General features: G+C 43.9%; 2 protein-coding genes across 2 annotated transcripts; both read right to left on the bottom strand.

Annotated features, from left to right (window-relative positions):
• Window positions 1-7,293: 7,293 nt before the first annotated feature.
• LOC124861181 (trace amine-associated receptor 13c-like) lies at window positions 7,294-8,280 on the bottom strand. The gene has a single exon (XM_047354705.1). It carries the CDS (start codon window positions 8,278-8,280, stop codon window positions 7,294-7,296), a length of 987 nt encoding a protein of 328 aa, XP_047210661.1.
• Window positions 8,281-15,727: 7,447 nt separating this feature from the next.
• LOC124861180 (trace amine-associated receptor 13c-like) lies at window positions 15,728-16,714 on the bottom strand. The gene has a single exon (XM_047354703.1). The coding sequence runs from the start codon at window positions 16,712-16,714 to the stop codon at window positions 15,728-15,730; it is 987 nt and encodes a 328-aa protein (XP_047210659.1).
• Window positions 16,715-24,225: the final 7,511 nt, after the last annotated feature.

Here is a 24,225-nt window from a genome sequence, read left to right as displayed (position 1 = left end):
CAGGGAGGTGAAGACGAGACATGACCCTTCATTAAGATGCCTTATTTATCTTGCTTAAAATACGCCCTTCTGTCTGACAACTAACCTGAAGACTGATGCAACCTTTCTTTACCATTTCATCCTTTTTGACATTGGCTTTAGTTTGCTTTAGATCCATTCACACATGTTCAATTATGGGTTTTTGAATATTAGCAGATATTTGTTTTGTAGCTACATCTCTTATGAAAAATTTCAATATTTTTTGACCCTCATTTCAGAAAGTAAAAGTCCATATATAGATTCATTACAGGTAGAGTGAAACATTTCAAGCCATTATGTTTGCAATTTTGATGATTATGACTTACATATTCAGTGTCTCATGAAGTCCGAATATTGTAAATAAGTTTAATATTGGAAGCTCATGGTGTCCCACCCTAATCAACTAATGAATTCTAAATGTCTGCAAAGGTTGCAAAGCCCCTAAGTGGTCTCTCAGTCTGGATCAGTAGGATAGACAATCATGGGGAAGACTGACTTGACAGATATCCAGGAGACAGTCATTGTTGGCTTACCCTCCTTGTGGAGGACCGGTCATTGCTGAAACAGTTGTTCACAGGCTGCTGTGTCCAAGCATATTCATAGAACCGTCATTAGAAGAACGTGCACCCCTGTTCCTGGTGCACGTTTTGTTAGGAAAAACGTGCACCAGGAACAGGGATACCCGCAGCCTTCAGAGGATTGTCAAGCAAAATAGAAGTAATGAGGACTGAGGCTGGAGTCAGCTAATTGAGAACCACTACACAGACAAATCCTAAACATGGGCTACAAGTGTCTTACCTGGCACTTGTAGCCCATGTAAGACACTTGTAGCCCATGTCTAGGATTTGTCTGTGCAGTGGGTCTCAATTAGCTGACTCCAAGTGTCTCACCTGGCATAAGGAGAAAAAGAACTGGACTGATGCTCAGTTTTCCAAGTTCTCTTCTCAGATGAAAGTAAAGTTTGCATTTCATTTTAAAAGTCGAGATCCCTGAGTCCAGAGGAAGAGTGGAGAGGCACAGAATTCATGATGCTTGATGTCCAGTGCGATGTTTCCTGAGTCAGTTATGATTTGCCAGGTTTTCTGCTGGTGTTGGTTTACTGGGTTTTTTGAGGTCCACAGTCAATACAGCTATCTAAGCATGACATTTTTGACCACTTGATGCTTCCTTCTGCTATCAGGCCTTGTACCAGCCCACACTGCCAGTTGTACCAAAAGCTGGTCCAATGACCATGGTGTTACTGTGCTTGATTGGCCACCAAACTAGCCTGACCTGAACCTCATATAGAATCTTTGGAGTATTTTCAAGAGGAAGCTGAAAAACACCAAACCCAATAATGCATATGAGCTGAAGGCTACTATCAAAGCAACCTGGGCTTCCATTGCAACTCAGCAGAACCATAGGCAGATCCCCTTCATGCCACACCACATTGATCCACCTCATGTTCCTGGTCTCCAGGACTAGGGTGTCTAGGTGAACCCACTCAGCATTACCATCCCACGCTCCTGACCTCCATGACGAGGGTGTCCAAGTGGACCCGCCTCATGCTCCTGACATCCACGACAAGGGTGTCCATGTTGACCTGCCTCTTGTTCCTCACCTCCTCGACGAAGGCGCCCAGGTAGACCCACCTTGTTTTCCTAACCTCCTTGGTGAAGGCGTCCAGGTGGATCCGCCTCGTTCTCCTCACCCTCCACAACAACTCCAACGCAGAACTGCAGTCTGGCCACATTACCGACCAGTTTCAGTCCCCCCGGTGGCCTCAGCATCTCCATTTTTAATCCCACTGATGTAGAGCAAGACTTTCACTCCTGGTACAATGTACTGTTCATCTTTAAAAGACAAGATATCAACTTGTAAACGAGTTGCACTCCAACTTTTATTATATTTTAACATGCATCCATGAACATCCTCTTCACTCCCACACCTCTACCATGTCTGTCCTCTGAACAGATTTTTTTAGGATACCGGCCCCTCTGCTGGTCATATTAGGTATTACAGTCAGCTTGACTGAATATCAAGACATTGAGGTGGTTTCTATGGAGGACGTTTCTTGGTTTGGGAATGATGTGCTGCATCAGGACCTGTCCAACTCACCATCATAGAATTTATTTGAGGGTTCCTGAAAAAAACGTAAGACAATCTTAAAAAAAAAAAAAAATCAGGCTGATGCAGAACTGGACCCTACAACAAGACCGTGACCTGAAACATATCAGTAAATAACCCAAGGCTGGCTACAGGGAAATGTATTGGGAGCGGCACACCTTTTGACGGTTATAACACACATTTGAAGCATCAAAACAGATTATTTATAGTTTTCTTGTCATTGCTGATTATTATGATTGCATTGCTCTTCTGGTGCAATATTGTTTCTCCCTGTGGTTACTAAGTGTCACTTTCTTGCTTTTTGTTTCTACATTATTTGATTCCGACATGGATCCAGGTATTTTTCTGATCCACATGCAGTCAAGGATCCAAGTCAGGATCCAGAATGTATTTAAAAGAAGTGTGTTTATTCTCAATAGATGACAAAGTCAATGAATCTGTAATGGAGCTTCGGCAGTCTGGTTCTACAGGATCTGGAGATGGAGAGTACAGTTTAGTTGGAGCAAGAAACCAATGGACAGGAAGCCTCAGTGTCCCTTATAAGTTAGGAGTCAGGAATTAAGGAACAGGTAATCCAGGACCGTTCCTCCAGACCATAGCCCTCTCAGTTCACAAGATACTAGAAACCTCTGCCTCCTTTGCGGGTATCAAAGATCCAGCGGGCCGAGTAAACAGGATGGCCATCAATGTTCTGGGTGAGTGGAAGGGGTTCAGACGGCAGGTAAAGAGTACTTGTAACCACAGGTTTTACCAAAGAGATATGAAACACAGGATTGATCTTGAGGCTAGCAGGTTCTGCTCAGCAGTGCAGTTGAGAATGCTGATTGTGTGGTGATATGGTGTTGAGCAGAACTGACTGAAATATCCTGTTCATCTGAGAGAAAAAGCAGAGGCTGATAGGCAAGGAAAGCTTGAAAAGGAGACAAACTGGTGGCAGATGAGATATGACTGTAATGGGAATATTCTACCCATGGTAGCTGTAAACACCAAGTAGAGGGACACGCAGAGCACACACAGTTTAGAGTAGACTCCAGTGTTCGGTCCTTCCTCTTAGTCGGACATTGGTTTGAGGATAAAACCCAGAACTGAGAGCCACTCTTGCTCCCAGGGCTGCGCTGAAGCTCATCTGCACACAAACAGGGGGCCAAGGTTGGATAGAATATCCAAAGGAGGGCCGCCAGGATGATAGCCATGTTTGATTGGAAGACGAGCAATCTCAAGAGAAGTGGGTTCCTCAGCAGAATGAGATGGCAACCCATTGAGAATTGGTTGACTATAGTTAAGATGGTAGTGAAGCTTTTTGAGGGAGGTAACCCGGTGACAGTGTCCCCTGGTGTGACCAGGGACGCTTACGGATGGCCAGTAGTTGGAGAAACCCCCTAGGTGGCCGGTTGTGGGTCTTATTTTGGGCAAGAAAGAACAGCCCGAGGCAAACTCTTTTACATCTTTGCTGATGGAGGGCCACCAGAATGTTTAGCAGATTTATACTATGGTACGACTTTATGCATGGGTGTGTGCGCCCAGTGAACGATACGAGATTGGACTGGGGTTGGAACATACATGCGGTTAAGTGGACCATTTCCTGGACAGGGTTCAAAGGTTTGGGATTGACGGACCTACATCTCCCAGGTAAGAACTCCAACGGCCAAGGATGGAGGCAAGATTCAGTCGACCTGAGGTTCTTCACTGGAATAATAATGTCGAGACAGTGCATCAGTGTTTGGTGTTTTTGGAACCTGGTCTAAATGAAATGACAAAATTGAACCAAGGAAAAAAGAGGGACCAACAGAACTGGTGTGGGTTTAGGTGTTAAGGCTCCTGAAAATAGGCCAGATTTTGGTGGTCAGTCCACATAAGGATGGAGTGTGCAGCCCCCTTAAACAAGTGACGCCAGTCTGTAAAAGCCATCTTAACGGCTAGAAATTCCCTGTCTCCTACATAATAGTTCTTTTCTGATGGGGTGAGTCGACGGGAGAAGAAGGCATGGATAGAGTTATTTGACATTTGAGAAAGAACGGCCCCAACGCCAATATCCAAGGCTTCAACGCCCAAAATAAATGTTTTGTAGGATAAGATTGGATCAGAATAGGGGCATGAACAAACTTGTCTTTCAACCCCTGACATACCTTCTCAGCCTCAGCGCTCCAGTGAAACTATTTCTAAATGGAGGTGAGAGCTGTGACAGGAGTGGCAGTCTGACTGTAGTTTTTAATGAAGCAATGGTAAAAGTTGGCAAAATCTAGGAAGCATTGCAGGTGTTTGCAGGAGGATGGAGTGGGCCAATTTAGCAGAAACAGCATGTTCTCGAGGATGCATCAAAGAACCTGATGAACATGCACCTTGTGTTCACTTACAGAAAAACAATCATGTCACCTAAGTAGACAGACACAAACTGGTTTAGAAAGTCCCACAGGACTAAATTGAATAAAGCTTGGAACACTACAGGTGCATTGGTAAGTTCAAAGGACATCAGTAGGTATTCATATTGACCCAATGGGTTCTTGAAAGCAGTTTTCCATTCATCCCCCTCCCTTAATCTCACCAGATGGTATGCGTTGCGACGATCGAGTTTAGCAAAAAAAAACTTAGAGCCCTGGTCAGAGGCGGTAAAGGATATTTGTTTTTTATTGTGATCTGGTTGAGTCCATGGTAATCAATGCAAGCGTGAAGTGAACCAGCTGTTTTAGCCATGAAGGAGAATCCAGCACCTAGTTGCAAGGAGGAATGACTAATTAAGCCTGCATACAACAATGCATTTATATAGTTTTTCATGTAATTCCCTTCTGGTTTAGACAGGTTATAGAGGCGACTAGAATAAACCTTTACCAGACTGTTGGCATGTAGACAAACAGTGAGTGCCCCAGGATTCTATTCTGCCCTCCTTTGAAATAAACTGGGGGTTATGCGAAACCAACCAGGGAAATCCAAGGACGAGAAATGACTGAGGGGAAGGAATCACAAAACAGATGTTGGGGTTTGTGTCGACAGGCTATTTCATCTTTTAACTGTTCGCTGAGAGCTTGCACAGAAGCTCCTTTGAATGCCTGCAGGTTCCAGAGGCCGCTAGAGTTCTAAAATCTATGGCAAACCACAGATTTCTCGTCTTGTTGTAAATTCCAAAGTCTCCTAGTTATTTCGCTTTCATTTTCTGTTTAGCCAAAAGTCAACCTCAGGTCTGAAATAAAACCTTTGTAGGAGCTGCAGAGTATTGTTTGTCAAGCATATTTAGCTTTTGCCTATTTTAGAGTTTTACCCTGTAGAAAGTCAACAATCAATCAAATGTGAATGCGTCAGTTTGGAATGATTGGGGGATTGACAAAAAACTAGAGTACACTGAAGGAGAAATCTCCCAAATTTACCTATTTCCCCCGAAAATTGTTCTGGAGTTGGGGTGGCTGCCTCTCAGAAGTGAGATGGTGAGGGTGATGGTGGAGGTGCCGGAGGAGGTGTGGCAGCACCTGTGGTCATTGTCCAGTTGTTGACCCAGTTTGGGCCAAGGTTCTGCTGTTGGACATATTGCCTTATATTTTAGAAAGAAGATGATTTTTCCAGGCAAACCTTCCAAAGAAACCACTCTTTTTTTTAGTCTTGTTAAATTTTCTTGTGTCCAGAAGTTCAGCATTTGAGGTCTATAGCTGTAGATGAAGCCGAAGATGAGGTATTGCACTGTTTGACCTTTGTTTGAAATTGCACATTGGCTACTGTCTTAATTTAATTGTGTTTTCTTCTTCTCTGTAAAGATGGATTTCAAGGTTTTTGGAGATTACCTTATTACTCTTTCCAGATTGATGTACTTAGTTTTTCATGCAAAGTTTTCTCATTTACTTCAACTTTTCCTGTCGTGTGCTATCGCACACATGAGGTTAGACCTAAACAATTACAAAACATCATAAAGACCAGATCACTGTTATTATGCCGTATCATGATACGTATAGCTCTTAAACTGAAACAGAGTGTATGTTCCTTTTACCATGACTCTATAATGGTTCTAAAAAATAACACTGTCCTCTTTTAAAGTTTTGCCCTAAAGTAGCAAAGGAAAACAACCGGCCTTTGTTTAGCTACTTCATCTGAGCAGCTTCTTCAGCTTCACAACATCTCAGATCACATGATCCTAATTAATAACTCAATATCAGAAGCAGATTCCTATTCCCCATACGGGATTCTTCTGGTAAACCTGATTGAAGCCATTCTGATAACAGCTCCGTTGCTTTTATGCAAAACAGAAAATATTTACAAACGTATTTTTGGTCTTTTATTTAAAATGCATCTCTTTTTCTTTTCATATGTCAACCTCTTGTGTGTTGTGATATTTTACACATTTAACATTTTACATATTTACACATTTTACATCAGATGTTCCCTATGTCTGCCATGTTTAAATACATTGTCCATGATAAATAAAATGCATGAAAATAAAACCTGGATTAAAGCTTAATTCTTAATTTAGCAATATTCCAAAGTCTGTTCTAGCAAATAGGCTCATTTTAACACCATAAATTCACTTTTCTTTTACTTTGACTTATAACAAGCTGTGATGCAGTTTTGCAGAAAAATATTGAAAATTGTAACAAATGTGTTTTTATCGAGAGAAAAAAAGAGGTGCAAAAAGAAGAGAAGAAAGATCCACAACCATCATAATAATACAGACAAAAAACAGGTTTCTTGGTATGTAATAATAATCTTAACATAGTAGTGCAAAAAAGGCCAACTAAACTATTTCTTAAATAGAAAAAAGCTGTTTAGTTATTACTTTACGCTTTTATAAAAACACTAATAAGATATATACTTTTTGTTGTACTTTGTGTAAGAAGGAATAAGGCTTTTGTGGTGAAAATAACCCGCTTAGTTAATGGATTTATGATTTTGGATGGTATTAAGGCCAATCACATCATGCATTACAGGTTTTTACTCTATAAAGTATACATGAACAGGTCAAAACCGCACAGTTAAAGGCTCTGTGTCATAATAGTTTTCCTTCTAGAAATGTTCCTATTTGGTCGTCTTTGTTCATGTGAGATTCATTAAAAACATGGCAGCTATAGAAACCTCTGCTGCTTGTTTAACTTAATGCACATGAAGTCTGATCAAATAGTATAAAATGTGAGTATCTTTAAAATCTTTATCAACTGAAAAACAATCACACATCTGATCTGTGGTCAGCTCTACCTACATCATCTTCATGTCGCAGGAGTCAGGCTGCAGTATTTTTAGGGTTAGGATAAGTTTGATAGCTTTTCTGAACCAGGGGTAGAACAAAACATAAATGATAGGATTCATGCTAGAGTTCAGCATCATGATCCAAGACACAGCAGCAAAGTAGGACAAGCTGTTGGATGTGTCCTTTCCCTCCAAGGAAGGATAAAAAAAAGGACAATAACACATTATAAACACAGCAATAACAATGGCGAGGCTCCTGGCTGCCTTCCACTCAGATCTTGTAACAGCTTGAGCTGATTTTACAGCTGTAGCCGCTGTCTGTGAACGGATGAGACGCACCTGTGAGAGAGCAGCCAGAAGCACTCTGAAATAAAGAACAACCATGACAGTACATGGTGCTATGAAGGAGATAAAGAGATCAACAGTTCCTGAAATACGGCTGATAACTACAACACACTCCCCGTGACAGGTGCTGAACCTATCTGGCTGGCCTAAGTGTCCCATCAGGATCAATCCGTTGTAGAGCAGCGAACAGACCCAACAGAGAGAAACACAGATCTTCACATTAATCATTGTGATCCTAGTGGGGTAAAGGAGTGGGTCACAGATGGCCACATAGCGATCTACAGATATAAGCACCATGTGGCCCAAAGAGGCAGAGATCAAAGAGTAAAAGACATAAGGAGTCAGAGCACACATCAGGCTCCCCAGCAGCCAGCATGTCTCCAAGTACCGCAGCCCCTCGATGGGCATCACCAGCAATCCCACCGCCAGGTCAGACACAGCCAGAGACAGGAGCAGGGAGTTGGTTGGGTTGTGCAGCTGCCTGAAGTGGGAGATGGAGATGATGACGAGCAGGTTGAGCATTACAGTGAGCAGGGAGATGAGAGTCAGCAATGTGTGGAACAGAACGGTCTCAGAGAGGGGCAGCTGCAGCCTCCTGCAGGAGAAGTTAGGGTTAGGAAAGCACAGAGAGGAGTTCTTACTGCCGTCCATCAGGGAGGTGAAGACGAGACATGACCCTTCATTAAGATGCCTTATTTATCATCCTTAAAATACGCCCTTCTGTCTGACAAGTAACCTGAAGACTGATGCAACCTTTCTTCACACTTTCACCCTGTTTGAGATTGGATTTAGTTTGCTTTAGATCCATTCACACATGTTCAATTATGGTTTTTGAATATTAGCAGATGTTTGTTTTGTAGCTACATCTCTTATGAAAAATTTCAATATTTTTTGACCCTCATTTCAGAAAGTAAAAGTCCATATATAGATTCATTACAGGTAGAGTGAAACATTTCAAGCCAATATGTTTGCAATTTTGTTGATTATGACTTACATATTCAGTGTCTCATGAAGTCCGAATATTGTAAATAAGTTTAATATTGGAAGCTCATGGTGTCCCACCCTAATCAACTAATGAATTCTAAACGTCTGCAAAGGTTGCAAAGCCCCTAAGTGGTCTCTCAGTCTGGATCAGTAGGATAGACAATCATGGGGAAGACTGACTTGACAGATATCCAGGAGACAGTCATTGTTGGCTTACCCTCCTTGTGGAGGACCGGTCATTGCTGAAACAGTTGTTCACAGGCTGCTGTGTCCAAGCATATTCATAGAAAGTTCAGTAGAAGGAAAAAGTGTGTTAGGAAAAACGTGCACCAGGAACAGGGATACCCGCAGCCTTCAAAGGATTGTCAAGCAAAATAGAAGTAATGAGGACTGAGGCTGGAGTCAGCTAATTGAGAACCACTACACAGACAAATCCTAGACATGGGCTACAAGTGTCTTACCTGGCATAAGGAGAAAAAGAACTGGGCTGATGCTCAGTTGTCCAAGTTCTCTTCTCAGATGAAAGTAAAGTTTGCATTTCATTTTAAAAGTTGAGATCCCTGAATCTAGAGGAAGAGTGGAGAGGCACAGAATTCATGATGCTTGATATCCAGTGCGATGTTTCCTGAGTCAGTTATGATTTGCCAGGTTTTCTGCTGGTGTTGGTTTACTGGGTTTTTTGAGGTCCACAGTCAATACAGCTATCTAAGCATGACATTTTTGACCACTTGATGCTTCCTTCTGCTATCAGGCCTTGTACCAGCCCTTGTACCTGGTCCAATGACCATGATGTTACTGTGCTTGATTGGCCACCAAACTAGCCTGACCTGAACCTCATATAGAATCTGTGGAGTATTTTCAAGAGGAAGCTGAAAGACACCAAACCCAATAATGCAGATAACATGAAGGCTACTATCAAAGCAACCTGGGCTTCCATCGCAACTCAGCGGAACCATAGGCGGATCCCCTTCATGCCACACCGCATTGATCCACCTCATGTTCCTGGTCTCCAGGACTAGGGTGTCTAGGTGAACCCACTCAGCATTACCATCCCACGCTCCTGACCTCCATGACGAGGGTGTCCAAGTGGACCTGCCTCGTGCTCCTGACATCCACGACAAGGGTGTCCATGTTGACCTGCCTCGTGTTCCTGACCTTCTCGACGAAGGTGTCCAGGTGGACCCACTTCATTATCCTGATCTCCTTGACGAAGGCGTCCAGGTGGACCCGATTCTTGTTCCTCACCTCCTCGACGAAGGCGCCCAGGTAGACCCACCTTGTTTTCCTAACCTCCTTGGTGAAGGCGTCCAGGTGGATCCGCCTCGTTCTCCTCACCCTCCACAACAACTCCAACGCAGAACTGCAGTCTGGCCACATTACCGACCAGTTTCAGTCCCCCCGGTGGCCTCAGCATCTCCATTTTTAATCCCACTGATGTAGAGCAAGACTTTCACTCCTGGTACAATGTACTGTTCATCTTTAAAAGACAAGATATCAACTTGTAAACGAGTTGCACTCCAACTTTTATTATATTTTAACATGCATCCATGAACATCCTCTTCACTCCCACACCTCTACCATGTCTGTCCTCTGAACAGATTTTATTAGGATACCGGCCCCTCTGCTGGTCATATTAGGTATTACAGTCAGCTTGACTGAATATCAAGACATTGAGGTGGTTTCTATGGAGGACGTTTCTTGGTTTGGGAATGATGTGCTGCATCAGGACCTGTCCAACTCACCATCATATAATTTATTTGAGGGTTCCTGAAAAAAACGTAAGACAATCTTAAAAAAAAAAAAAAAATCAGGCTGATGCAGAACTGGACCCTACAACAAGACCGTGACCTGAAACATATCAGTAAATAACCCAAGGCTTGCTACAGGGAAATGTATTGGGAGCGGCACACCTTTTGACGGTTATAACACACATTTGAAGCATCAAAACAGATTATTTATAGTTTTCTTGTCATTGCTGATTATTATGATTGCATTGCTCTTCTGGTGCAATATTGTTTCTCCCTGTGGTTACTAAGTGTCACTTTCTTGCTTTTTGTTTCTACATTATTTGATTCCGACATGGATCCAGGTATTTTTCTGATCCACATGCCGTCAAGGATCCAAGTCAGGATCCAGAATGTATTTAAAAGGATTGTGTTTATTCTCAATAGATGACAAAGTCAATGAATCTGTAATGGAGCTTCGGCAGTCTGGTTCTACAGGATCTGGAGATGGAGAGTACAGTTTAGTTGGAGCAAGAAACCAATGGACAGGAAGCTTCAGTGTCCCTTATAAGTTAGGAGTCAGGAATTAAGGAACAGGTAATCCAGGACCGTTCCTCCAGACCATAGCCCTCTCAGTTCACAAGATACTAGAAACCTCTGCCTCCTTTGCGGATATCAAAGATCCAGCGGGCCGATTAAACAGGATGGCCATCAATGTCTTGGGTGAGTGGAAGGGGTTCAGACGGCAGGTAAAGAGTACTTGTAACCACAGGTTTTACCAAAGAGATGTGAAACACAGGATTGATCTTGAAGCTAGCAGGAGGTTTGAGTCGAAGAGAGACAGGACTGAGGACAGTCTCCATCTTAAAGGGATGATGTACCCAGGGGAGAGTTTCCTGGAAGTAGATTTTGAAGTGAATGTCAAGAGTTGAGAGCAAACCTTCAAACCAGTGATATTGCAAAGCTGGGGATCTCCTGTGGTTAGCCAGGCGGCGGTTCTGCTCATCAGTGCGGTTGAGGATGCTGATTGTGTGGTGATATGGTGTTGAGCAGAACTGACTGAAATATCCTGTTCATCTGAGAGAAAAAGCAGAGGCTGATAGGCAAGGAAAGCTTGAAAAGGAGACAAACTGGTGGCAGATGAGACATGACTGTAATGGGAATATTCTACCCATGGTAGCTGTAAACACCAAGTAGAGGGACACACAGAGCACACACAGCTTAGAGTAGACTCCAGTTTCCGGTCCTTCCTCTTAGTCGGACATTGGTTTGAGGATAAAACCCAGAACTGAGAGCCACTCTTGCTCCCAGGGCTGCGCTGAAGCTCATCCGCACACAAACAGGGGGCCAAGGTTGGATAGAATATCCAAAGGAGCGCCGCCAGGATGATAGCCATGTTTGATTGGAAGATGAGCAGTCTCAAGAGAAGTGGGTTCCTCAGCAGAATGAGATGGCAACCCTTTGAGAATTGGTTGACTATAGTTAAGATGATAGTGAAGCTTTTTGAGGGAGGTAACCCGGTGACAGTGTCCCCTGGTGTGACCAGGGACGCTTACGGATGGCCAGTAGTTGGAGAAACCCCCTAGGTGGCCGGTTGTGGGTCTTATTTTGGGCAAGAAAGAACAGCCCGAGGCAAACTCTTTTACATCTTTGCTGATGGAGGGCCACCAGAATGTTTAGCAGATTTATACTATGGTACGACTTTATGCATGGGTGTGTGCGCCCAGTGAACGATACGAGATTGGACTGGGGTTGGAACATACATGCGGTTAAGTGGACCATTTCCTGGACGGGGTTCAAAGGTTTGGGATTGACGGACCTACATCTCCCAGGTAAGAACTCCAACGGCCAAGGATGGAGGCAAGTTTCAGTCGACCTGAGGTTCTTCACTGGAAGAATAATGTCGAGACAGTGCATCGGTGTTTGGTGTTTTTGGAACCTGGTCTAAAGGAAATGACAAAATTGAACCAGGGAAAAAAGAGGGACCAACAGAACTGGTGTGGTTTTAGGGGTTAAGGCTCCTGAAAATAGGCCAGATTTTGGTGGTCAGTCCACATAAGGATGGAGTGTGCAGCCCCCTTAAACAAGTGACGCCAGTCTGTAAAAGCCATCTTAATGGCTAGAAATTCCCTGTCCCCTACATAATAGTCCTTTTCTGATGGGGTGAGTCGACGGGAGAAGAAGGCATGGATAGAGTTATTTGACATTTGAGAAAGAACGGCCCAACGCCAATATCCGAGGCATCAACGCCCAAAGTAAATGTTTTGTAGGATCAGGTTGGATCAGAATAGGGGCATGAACAAACTTGTCTTTCAACCCCTGAAAGACCTTAGAAGCCTCAGTGGGCCAGTGAAACTATTTCTAAATGGAGGTGAGAGCTGTGACAGGAGTGGCAGTCTGACTGTAGTTTTTAATGAAGCAATGGTAAAAGTTGGCAAAACCTAGGAAGCATTGCAGGTGTTTGCAGGAGGATGGAGTGGGCCAATTTAGCAGAAACAGCATGTTCTCGAGGATGCATCAAAGAACCTGATGAACATGCACCTTGTGTTCACTTACAGAAAAACAATCATGTCACCTAAGTAGACAGACAAAACTGGTTTAGAAAGTCCCACAGGACTAAATTGAATAAAGCTTGGAACACTACAGGTGCATTGGTAAGTTCAAAGGACATCAGTAGGTATTCATATTGACCCAATGGGTTCTTGAAAGCAGTTTTCCATTCATCCCCCTCCCTTAATGTCACCAGATGGTATGCGTTGCGACGATCGAGTTTAGCAAAAAAAAAACTTAGAGCCCTGGTCTGAGGCGGTAAAGGATATTTGTTTTTTATTGTGATCTGGTTGAGTCCATGGTAATCAATGCAAGCGTGAAGTGAACCATCTGTCGTAGCCATGAAGGAGAATCCAGCACCTAGTTGCAAGGAGGAATGACTAATTAAGCCTGCAGACAACAACACATTTATATATTTTTTCATGTAATTCCCTTCTGGTTTAGACAGGTTATAGAAGCGACTGGAATAAACCTTTACCAGACTGTTGGCATGTAGACAAACAGTGAGTGCCCCGGGATTCTATTCTGCCCTCCTTTGAAATAAACTGGGGGTTATGCGAAACCAACCAGGGAAATCCAAGGACGAGAAATCCTTGCGAGGGAAATCAGATCCTCCTGGCGTTGGGGTTTGTCTCAACGGGCTAATTCATCTTTTAACTGTTCGCTGAGAGCTTGCACAAATGCTCCTCTGAATGCCCGCAGGTTCCAGAGGCCGCTAGAGTTCTAAAATCTATGGCAAACCACAGATTTCTTGTCTTGTTTTAAACTCCAAAGTCTCCTAGTTATTTCTCTTTCATTTTCTGTATAGCCAAAAGTTAACCTCCTGTCTGAAACCAAACGTTCGTAGGAGCTGCAGAGTATTGTTTGTCAATCATATTTAGCTTTTGCCTATTTTAGAGTTTTACCCTGTAGAAAGTCAACAATCAATCAAATGTGAATGTGTCAGTTTGGAATGATTGGGGGATTGACGAAAAACTAGAGTACACTGAAGGAGAAATCTCCCAAATTTACCTATTTCCCCCGAATATTGTTCTGAAGTTGGGGTGACTGCCTGTCAGAAGTGAAATGGTGAGGGTGATGGTGGAGGTGCCGGAGGAGGTGTGGCAGCACCTGTGGTCATTGTCCAGTTGTTGACCCAGTTTGCCCCAAGGTTCAGCTGTTGGACATATTGCCTTATATTTTAGAAAGAAGATGATTTTTCAGGACAAACCTTCCAAAGAAACCACTCTTTTTTTAGACTTTTAAAATTTTCTCGTGTCCTGAAGTTCAGCATTTGAGGTCTATAGCTGTAGATGAAGCCGAAGATGAGGTATTGCACTGTCTGAACTTTGTTTGAAATTGCAGATTGGCTACTGTCTTAATTTCATTGTGAGTTTTCTTCTTCTCTGTAAAGATGAATTTCAAGGTTTTTGGAGATTACCTTATTATTACTCTTCCCAGATTGATGTACTTAGTTTTTCATGCAAAGTTTTCTCATTTACTTCATCTTTTCCTGTTGTGTCCTATCGCACACTTGAGGTTAGACCTAAACAATTACAAAACGTGATAAAGATCAGATCACTGTTATCATGCCGTATCATGATACGTACAGCTCTTAAACTGAAACAGAGTGTACTTTCTTTTTACCATGACTCCATAATGTTTCTAAAAGAACTTCATTGTCCTTTTTTAAAGTTCTGCCCTAAAGTAGTAGAGGAAAACAATCAGCCTTTCTTTAGCTACTTGACATTTACCATTTCATCTGAGCAGCTTCTTCAGCTTCACAACATCTCTGATCACATGATCCTAATTAATAACTCAATATCGGAAGCAGATTCCTATTCCCCATACGGGATTCTTCTGGTAAACCTGATTGAAGCCATTCTGATTACAGGTCCGTTGCCTTTATGCAAAACAGAAAATATTTACAAACGTATTTTTGGTGTTTTATTTAAAATGCATCTTTTTTTCTTTTCATATTTCAACCTCTTGTGTGTTGTGATATTGTACACATTTAACATTTGACATATTTACACATTTTACATCAGATGTTCCCTATGTCTGCCATCTTTAAATACATTGTCCATGATAAATAAAATGCATGAAAATAAAACCTGGATTAAAGCTTAATTCTTAATTTAGCAAAATTCCAAAGTCTGTTCTAGCAAATAGGCTCATTTTAACACCATAAATTCACTTTTCTTTTACTTTGACTTATAACAAGCTGTGATGCAGTTTTGCAGAAAAATATTGAAAATTGTAACAAATGTGTTTTTATCGAGAGAAAAAAAGAGGTGCAAAAAGAAGAGAAGAAAGATCCACAACCATCATAATAATACAGACAAAAAACAGGTTTCTTGGTATGTAATAATAATCTTAACATAGTAGTGCAAAAAAGGCCAACTAAACTATTTCTTAAATAGAAAAAAGCTACTTAGTTATTACTTTACACTTTTATAAAAACACTGATAAGATATAGACTTTTTGTTGTACTTTGTGTAAGAATGAATAAGGCTTTTGTGGAGAAAATAACCCGCTTAGTTAATGGATTTATGATTTTGGATGGTATTAAGGCCAATCACATCATGCATGTACAGGTTTGTACTCTATAAAGTGTACATGAACAGGTCAAAACCGCACAGTTAAAGGCTCTGTGTCATAATAGTTTTCCTTCTAGAAATGTTCCTATTTGGTCGTCTTTGTTCATGTGAGATTCATTAAAAACATGGCAGCTATAGAAACCTCTGCTGCTTGTTTAACTTAATGCACATGAAGTCTGATCACACAGTATAAAATGTGAGCATCTTTAAAAATGTTAGCACTGAAAAACAATCACACATCTGATCTGTGGTCAGCTCTACCTACAGCATCTTCATGTCGCAGGAGTCAGGCTGCAGTATTTTTAGGGTTAGGATAAGTTTGATAGCTTTTCTGAACCAGGGGTAGAACAAAACATAAATGATAGGATTCATGCTAGAGTTCAGCATCATGATCCAAGACACAGCAGCAAAGTAGGACAAGCTGTTGGATGTGTCCTTTCCCTCCAAGGAAGGATAAAAAAAAGGACAATAACACATTATAAACACAGCAATAACAATGGCGAGGCTCCTGGCTGCCTTCCACTCAGATCTTGTAACAGCTTGAGCTGATTTTACAGCTGTAGCCGCTGTCTGTGAACGGATGAGACGCACCTGTGAGAGAGCAGCCAGAAGCACTCTGAAATAAAGATAAACCATGACAGTACATGGTGCTATGAAGGTGATAAAGAGATCAACAGTTCCTGAAATACGGCTGATAACTACAACACACTCCCCGTGACAGGTGCTGAACCTATCTGGCTGGCCTAAGTGTCCCATCAGGATCAATCCGTTGTAGAGCAGCGAACAGACCCAACAGAGAGAAACACAGATCTTCACATTAATCATTGTGATCCTAGTGGGGTAAAGGAGTGGGTCACAGATGGCCACATAGCGATCTACAGATATAAGCACCATGTGGCCCAAAGAGGCAGAGATCAAAGAGTAAAAGACATAAGGAGTCAGAGCACACATCAGCCTCCCCAGCAGCCAGCATGTCTCCAAGTACCGCAGCCCCTCGATGGGCATCACCAGCAGTCCCACCGCCAGGTCAGACACAGCCAGAGACAGGAGCAGGGAGTTGGTTGGGTTGTGCAGCTGCCTGAAGTGGGAGATGGAGATGATGACGAGCAGGTTGAGCATTACAGTGAGCAGGGAGATGAGAGTCAGCAATGTGTGGAACAGAACGGTCTCAGAGAGGGGCAGCAGCAGCCTCCTGCAGGAGAAGTTATGGTTAGGAAAGCACAGAGAGGAGTTCTTACTGCCGTCCATCAGGGAGGTGAAGACGAGACATGACCCTTCATTAAGATGCCTTATTTATCTTCCTTAAATACGCCCTTCTGTCTGACAAGTAACCTGAAGACTGATGCAACCTTTCTTCACACTTTCACCCTGTTTGAGATTGGATTTAGTTTGCTTTAGATCCATTCACACATGTTCAATTATGGTTTTTGAATATTAGCAGATGTTTGTTTTGTAGCTACATCTCTTATGAAAAATTTCAATATTTTTTGACCCTCATTTCAGAAAGTAAAAGTCCATATATAGATTCATTACAGGTAGAGTGAAACATTTCAAGCCATTATGTTTGCAATTTTGTTGATTATGACTTACATATTCAGTGTCTCATGAAGTCCGAATATTGTAAATAAGTTTAATATTGGAAGCTCATGGTGTCCCACCCTAATCAACTAATGAATTCTAAACGTCTGCAAAGGTTGCAAAGCCCCTAAGTGGTCTCTCAGTCTGGATCAGTAGGATAGACAATCATGGGGAAGACTGATGTCTTGACAGATACCCAGGCATACCCTTTAATGGCTTACCCTGTGAACAACTGAAACAGGAGGACCGGTCATTGCTGAAACAGTTGTTCACAGGCTGCTGTGTCCAAGCATATTCATAGAACGTTCAGTAGAAGAAAAAAGTGTGTTAGGAAAAACGTGCACCAGCAACAGGGATACCCGCAGCCTTCAGAGGATTGTCAAGCAAAATAGAAGTAATGAGGACTGAGGCTGGAGTCAGCTAATTGAGAACCACTACACAGACAAATCCTAAACATGGGCTACAAGTGTCTTACCTGGCACTTGTAGCCCATGTAAGACACTTGTAGCCCATGTCTAGGATTTGTCTGTGCAGTGGGTCTCAATTAGCTGACTCCAAGTGTCTCACCTGGCATAAGGAGAAAAAGAACTGGACTGATGCTCAGTTTTCCAAGTTCTCTTCTCAGATGAAAGTAAAGTTTGCATTTCATTTTAAAAGTCGAGATCCCTGAGTCCAGAGGAAGAGTGGAGAGGCACAGAATTCATGATGCTTGATGTCCAGTGCGATGTTTCCTGAGTCAGTTATGATTTGCCAGGTTTTCTGCTGGTGTTGGTTTACTGGGTTTTTTGAGGTCCACAGTCAATGCAGCTATCTAAGCATGACATTTTTGACCACTTTATGCTTCCTTCTGCTATCAGGCCTTGTACCAGCCCACACTGCCAATGGTACCAAAAGCTGGTCCAATGACCATGGTGTTACTGTGCTTGATTGGCCACCAAACTAGCCTGACCTGAACCTCTTATAGAATCTGTGGAGTATTGTAAAGAGGAAGCCAAAAGACACCAAACCCAATAATGCAGATAACATGAAGGCTACTATCAAAGCAACCTGGGCTTCCATCGCAACTCAGCAGAACCATAGGCAGATCCCCTTCATGCCACACCGCATTGATGCAGTGTTTCATGTAAAAGGAGCGCCAACCAAGTATTGAGTGCATAGAAATTAATAAAACTTTTCAGAAGCCTGAGATTGAGTTTAAAATATCCTGTTTTATTGATCTTATGTAAAATTCCAAATTTCTGAAACACTGAATTTATTGTTTTCATTATCTGTAAGCCATAATCATCCAAATGAAAAGAAATAAATACTAGAAATATTTCACTCTATGTATTTCACTATATAATATATATCTTTAATTTTCTTTCACTTACATTTTTTGAACACTGTAGCTAAAGGTCGGAGGTTAAATTTACCAGCTTCAGTATATCCAACCCAAGCTTTATTGTATATAGGGACAGCTTCCTGCAAAACCTTAAATATGATTTGAGCGTCAGGGGCATCTGGTTTTCATGCAAAGCCTATGGTGGACACATGTGTCCTGCGGCTTATTTCACGCGTCAGGCACGGTTCGTTTTGATTGGTTGACGCCAAGCCATTCTGAAGGTCATCACGAGGCTTCAGGACCGGCTTCTGAGGGTCGTTGTGACGTCTTAGTTTCTTCTTATCAGCCATCATCATGACCTTCACTGCCATCTACACTCCTGGCTCCACCTTCCTCAGCTTTGCCATCTACACTCCTGGGTGCTCCTTCCTCAGCTTTGCCATCTACACTACTGGGTGCTCCTTCCTCAGCTTTGCCATCTACACTACTGGCTCTGTCTTCCTCAGCATTACCATCTGCACTCCTGGCTCTGCTGTCTTCATCATTGCCATCTACACACCTGCCCCAGCTTTTATAATCTCCACCACTGCCATCTCCACTCCTGGCCCAGCCATTATCATCTTCACCACTTCCATCTACAACCCCGCCTCTGGCATTAACAAGATCCTCTGCACGCCTAGCCCAGTCTTCATCATCACCATTGACACTCCTGGTTCAGTCTCTGTCATATTCACCATATTCATCTCCAACTCTGTTATCATCTTCATCCTTGTCATCTACATTCCTGGCCCAGCCATCCTCATCACAATTATCTTTGACCAGTTTCTCAGTGTTCCTACCTCCATGACAAGGGTGTCCAAGTGGAACTGCCTCGTGCTCCTGACGTCCACGACAAGGGTGTCCATGTTGACCCGCCTCGTGTTCCTGACCTTCTCGACGAAGGTGTCCAGGTGGACCCACCTCATTATCCTGACCTCCTCGACGAAGGCGTCCAGGTGGACCGGCCTCTTGTTCCTCACCTCCTCGACGAAGGCGCCCAGGTGGACCCGTCTCATTTTTCTAACCTCCTTGGTGAAGGCGTCCAGGTGGATCCGCCTCGTTCTCCTGACCCTCCACAACAACCCCAACGCAGAACTTGTGGGCTCCTATGCAGATCATCTGGGCTCCAGCGCAGATCATCTGGGCTCCCAATGCCAGTTCCAGAGCCTCGTCGAAGGATCAACGCTCCCTGAGGTGCTGCCGAGGGTTCTGGCGGTTTCCGCAGTGCTTGTTAGGGCCTTGCTGACCGCCAGACAGGGTTCCCAGAGGGTCCTCTATTCTTTGTGGCTAACTGCTGTCCGAGTTACCGCAGCCTGTTGGCGGTCAGACGCCTCGGAGCCTCTCCGGTCCTTGGATCCCGGAAACATTCACACACTTTATCTGACACTGACTCTTAAAGGAACGACTCGCAACCTGTTTCTAACATTTAGCTCTTTTAATCTAAATTAAGGCAGAGGAATGATTTCAGAGATCAGCGCTGAGGCTCCCGTTTCGGACCGTTGTTAGAGGATGACGAAGAGCCCTGATAGAAGGTCACATATAATTTTTATATCTGACACTCCAATGCAATGGATGTGCACTCCCTCAGTGATTATCAGTAGACTACGGGGGTTGGACAATGAAACTGAAACACCTGGTTTTAGACTACAATAATTTATTAGTATGGTGTAGGGCCTCCTTTTGCGGCCTATACAGCATCAATTCGTCTTGGGAATGACATATATAAGTCCTGCACAGTGGTCAGAGGGATTTTAAGCCATTCTTCTTGCAGGATAGTGGCCAGGTCACTACGTGATACTGGTGGAGGAAAACGTTTCCTGACTCGCTCCTCCAAAACACCCCAAAGTGGCTCAATAATATTTAGATCTGGTGACTGTGCAGGCCATGGGAGATGTTCAACTTCACTTTCATGTTCATCAAACCAATCTTTCACCAGTCTTGCTGTGTGTATTGGTGCATTGTCATCCTGATACATGGCACCGCCTTCAGGATACAATGTTTGAACCATTGGATGCACATGGTCCTCAAGAATGGTTCAGTAGTCCTTGGCAGTGACGCGCCTATCAAGCACAAGTATTGGCTCAAGGGAATGCCATAATATGGCAGCCCAAACCATCACTGATCCACCCCCATGCTTCACTCTGGGCATGCAACAGTCTGGGTGGTACGCTTCTTTGGGGCTTCTCCACACCGTAACTCTCCTGGATGTGAGGAAAACAGTAAAGGTAGAGTAATCAGAGAACAATACAGAATCAGAATCAGCTTTATTGCCAAGTTTGTGCATACAAACAAGGAATTTGACTCCGGTACACTTTGCTCTTTTGTTCTGTTTTTGCATTACAGAATATACAAATTTACAATTTACAATGTACAATATACAATGTACAATGCAATATTCTGCATTACAGAATATACAAATTTACAATTTACAATGTACAATATACACATAACTAATAGAAAAGGTGCATTTGCAACATCTGTATGCTGTTGTTCTGTACTCTATTGAATGTTCATCAGAGAAACAGCCTGGGGGAAGAAACTGTCTTTGTGGCGGCTGGTTTTAGTGAACAGTGCTCTGTAGCGGCGGCCTGAAGGTAAAACTCTAAACAGTTTAGGTGCAGGTTGTGTGGGGTCTGCAGAGATTTTGGCAGCTCTTTTCTTGACCCTAGACCTGGATGGAGGGAAGGTCAGCTCTGATTATTCTCTCTGCAGACCTGATTATTCGTTGCAGTCTGGACCTGTCCTGTTTTGTGGATGAACCAAACCACACTGAGATGGGAAGACAGGACAGACTGAATGATGGCAGTTTAGAAGATGACCAACAGCTCCTGTGGAAGGTTGAACTTCTTGAGTTGCCTCAGGAAGTACAGTCTCTGCTGGGCCTTCTTTCGAACAGTGTCTATGTGCGAAGACCATCTCAGGTCCTCAGAGATGGTGGTTCCTAAGAACCTGAAGTGGTCCAAGGCCGATACAGTGTTGTTGAGGATGGTGAGGGGGGTGTATGGGGGAGGTGTTCTCCAAAAGTCCACCACCATTTCCACAGTCTTCAGTGGGTTCAGTTCAAGGTAGTTCTGACCGCACCAGTGTACCAGCCGATCCACCTGCTGTCTGTATGCAGCCTCATCACCGTCCTGGATCAGTCCAATGACAGTGGTGTCGTCTGCAAACTTAAGGAGTTTCACGGACGGGTCCGATGAGGTGCAGTCATTTGTGTACAGAGAGAAGAGGTGTGGGGATAGAACACACCCCTCGGGGGCACCAGTACTTATTGATCTGGATCAGGAGAAGATGCTCTCCAGTCTCACCTGCTGCTGTCGGTCTGTCAGGAAGCTGTTGATCCACTGACAGGTGGAGGCTGGGACGTTGAGCTGTGTGAGCTTCTGGTGGAGGATGTCTGGTATGATAGTGTTGAAGGCCGAGCTGAAGTCTACAAACAGGATCCTGGCGTATGTCCCTGGGTGGTCGAGGTGTCGCAGGATGAAGTGTAGACCTAAGTTAACAGCATCATCTGCAGACCTGTTTGCTCGGTAAGCAAATTGCAGGGGGTCCAGCAGGGGGCCTGTGATGTCTTTCAGGTGCTTCAACACCAGCCGCTCAAAGGATTTCATGACCACAGACGTCAGGGCTACAGGCCTGTAGTCATTTAATCCTACGATGGTGGGTTTCTTGGGAACCGGGATGATGGTGGATCGTTTGAGGCAGGAGGGGACCTCACACGTCTCCAGTGACTTGTTGAAGATCCTTGTGAAGATCGGAGCACGTTTATGTGCACAGGCTTTCAGACGTGATGGGGAGACGTTATCAGGTCCTCCAGCTTTCTTTGTTTTCATGCGCTGAAAGAGCTTGTTTACCTCGTCCTCGGAGAACTTTAGTGCAGGCAGAGGATCTGATGGTGGTGGGTTGGTTGCTTTACGGGCGGAATTTGTTCCTGAATGGGATGTAGAGGGGATGTTTTGAGGTGTGAATGGCTTCTTGTCATGTCTGCAGTAGAAGCCATTCAGACGGTTGGCCAGGAGACAACTCGGTTCAGGATGGGTGGAGGGGCTCTTGTAGGCAGTTAGGTTTCTCAGACCAGTCCATACAGCTGAAGTGTCACCAGTAGAAAGGCTGTTCTTCAGCTTCTCACTGTAGCTTCTCTTAGCTGCTTTGATCTCTTTTGTAAGTCTGTTCCTGGCCTGCCTGTACCGCGCCCAATCTCCACTGCTGTGAGCTTCTTCCTTTTCCCTGCGCAGATTCCTGAGGTGTGGAGTAAACCACGGCTTATTGTTCCCAAAGGTGCAGAAGGTCTTGGTCTGCACACACATGTCCTCACAGAAACTGATGTATGATGTCACCACATCAGTTAGTTGGTTTAAGTCAGTGGCTGAGGCTTCAAAAACAGTCCAGTCTGTGCATTCAAAGCAGGCCTGTAGCATCTGCTTTGATTCCTCAGTCCACTTCTTAACAGTGTGAACCTTGGGTTTGGAAGCTCTTAGTTTCTGTCTGTAGGTTGGGATGAGGTGGATTAGATAATGATCCGAAAAACCCAGAGCAGTCCTGGTAACAGCATGATATGAGTCCTTTAAAGCTGTGTAACAATGGTCCAGTGTGTTTTTGTCTCTGGTGGGATACTTAATATGCTGTCTGTATTTGGGGAGTTCATTTGAGAGGTTTGCTCTGTTAAAATCTCCCAGTATTATGATGAAAGAGTCCGTGTATTTTTTCTCCACGTCTGTAATCAGCTCAGCAAGATGTTTTTCCGCAGCAGAAGTGCAGCCATGCGGTGGAAAATATGAGCCAATTATTATAAACGAGGAAAACTCTCTCGGTGAATAAAACGGTTTACAGATGATGGAAAATGACTCCAGATCCGGGCTACATGTTTTTCCCAGCACTTTTACGTCTCTGCACCAACTTTCATTTATATAAAAGCAGATTCCGCCTCCTCGCCTCTTCCCCGATAGCTCCGCGCTGCGATCCGCTCTGAGCAGCTGGAAGTCCGTCAACAGCAGTGCACGGTCCGGGATGTTTTCACTCAGCCATGTCTCGGTGAAGCAGAGAATCCGCGGAGGTCCGTGTTTTTACCGGTGAGAAGAAGCAGCTCGTCCATCTTGTTGTTTAGAGAGCGGACATTTGCCAGGTGGATTGAAGGCAGTGGTGTGCGAAGTCTTCTTTTGCGGAGCTTTACCAGCGCGCCAGCACGCTTTCCCCTCCGCCGTTTTCGGCGCAGAATCCCATATAGTGCCACAGCTCCACTCGCCAGGAGCTCAGTGAACCTCGGATCAATGAAAGATGGTGAAAAAACCCAAGAGAGGACTCTCTGATGTTGAGAAGTTCCTCTCTACTGAATGAGACCACAGGATTGTGGCCCGACACCACAGAACTGTGGCTCGAAAAACATAAAAACACACAAAATATAAAAACAAAGAGAGAGCGAAGCTCCGAGGCTGCCATCGTCGGCGCCATCTTGAATGGCGCTGTGGACATGTTTCACATTGTCCACAGCACAAGATTTGCGCTCCTTGCACCACTGAAACCGACGTTTGGCATTGGCATGAGTGACCAAAGGTTTGGCTATAGCAGCCCGGCCGTGTATATTGACCCTGTGGAACTCCGGATAGACAGTTCTGGTGGTAACAGGAGAGTTGAGGTGCACATTTAATTCTGCCGTGATTTGGGCAGCCGTGGTTTTATGTTTTTTGGATACAATCCGGGTTAGCACCCGAACATCCCTTTCAGACAGCTTCCTCTTGCGTCCACAGTTAATCCTGTTGGATGTGGTTCGTCCTTCTTGGTGGTATGCTGACATTACCCTGGATACCGTGGCTCTTGATACATCACA

Source organism: Girardinichthys multiradiatus, chromosome 24, assembly GCF_021462225.1.
Source record: "Girardinichthys multiradiatus isolate DD_20200921_A chromosome 24, DD_fGirMul_XY1, whole genome shotgun sequence".
Lineage (NCBI taxonomy): Eukaryota > Metazoa > Chordata > Actinopteri > Cyprinodontiformes > Goodeidae > Girardinichthys > Girardinichthys multiradiatus.
The sequence above is the reverse complement of the archived record's forward strand: the minus strand, read 5'-3'. Positions and strand labels throughout refer to the sequence as shown.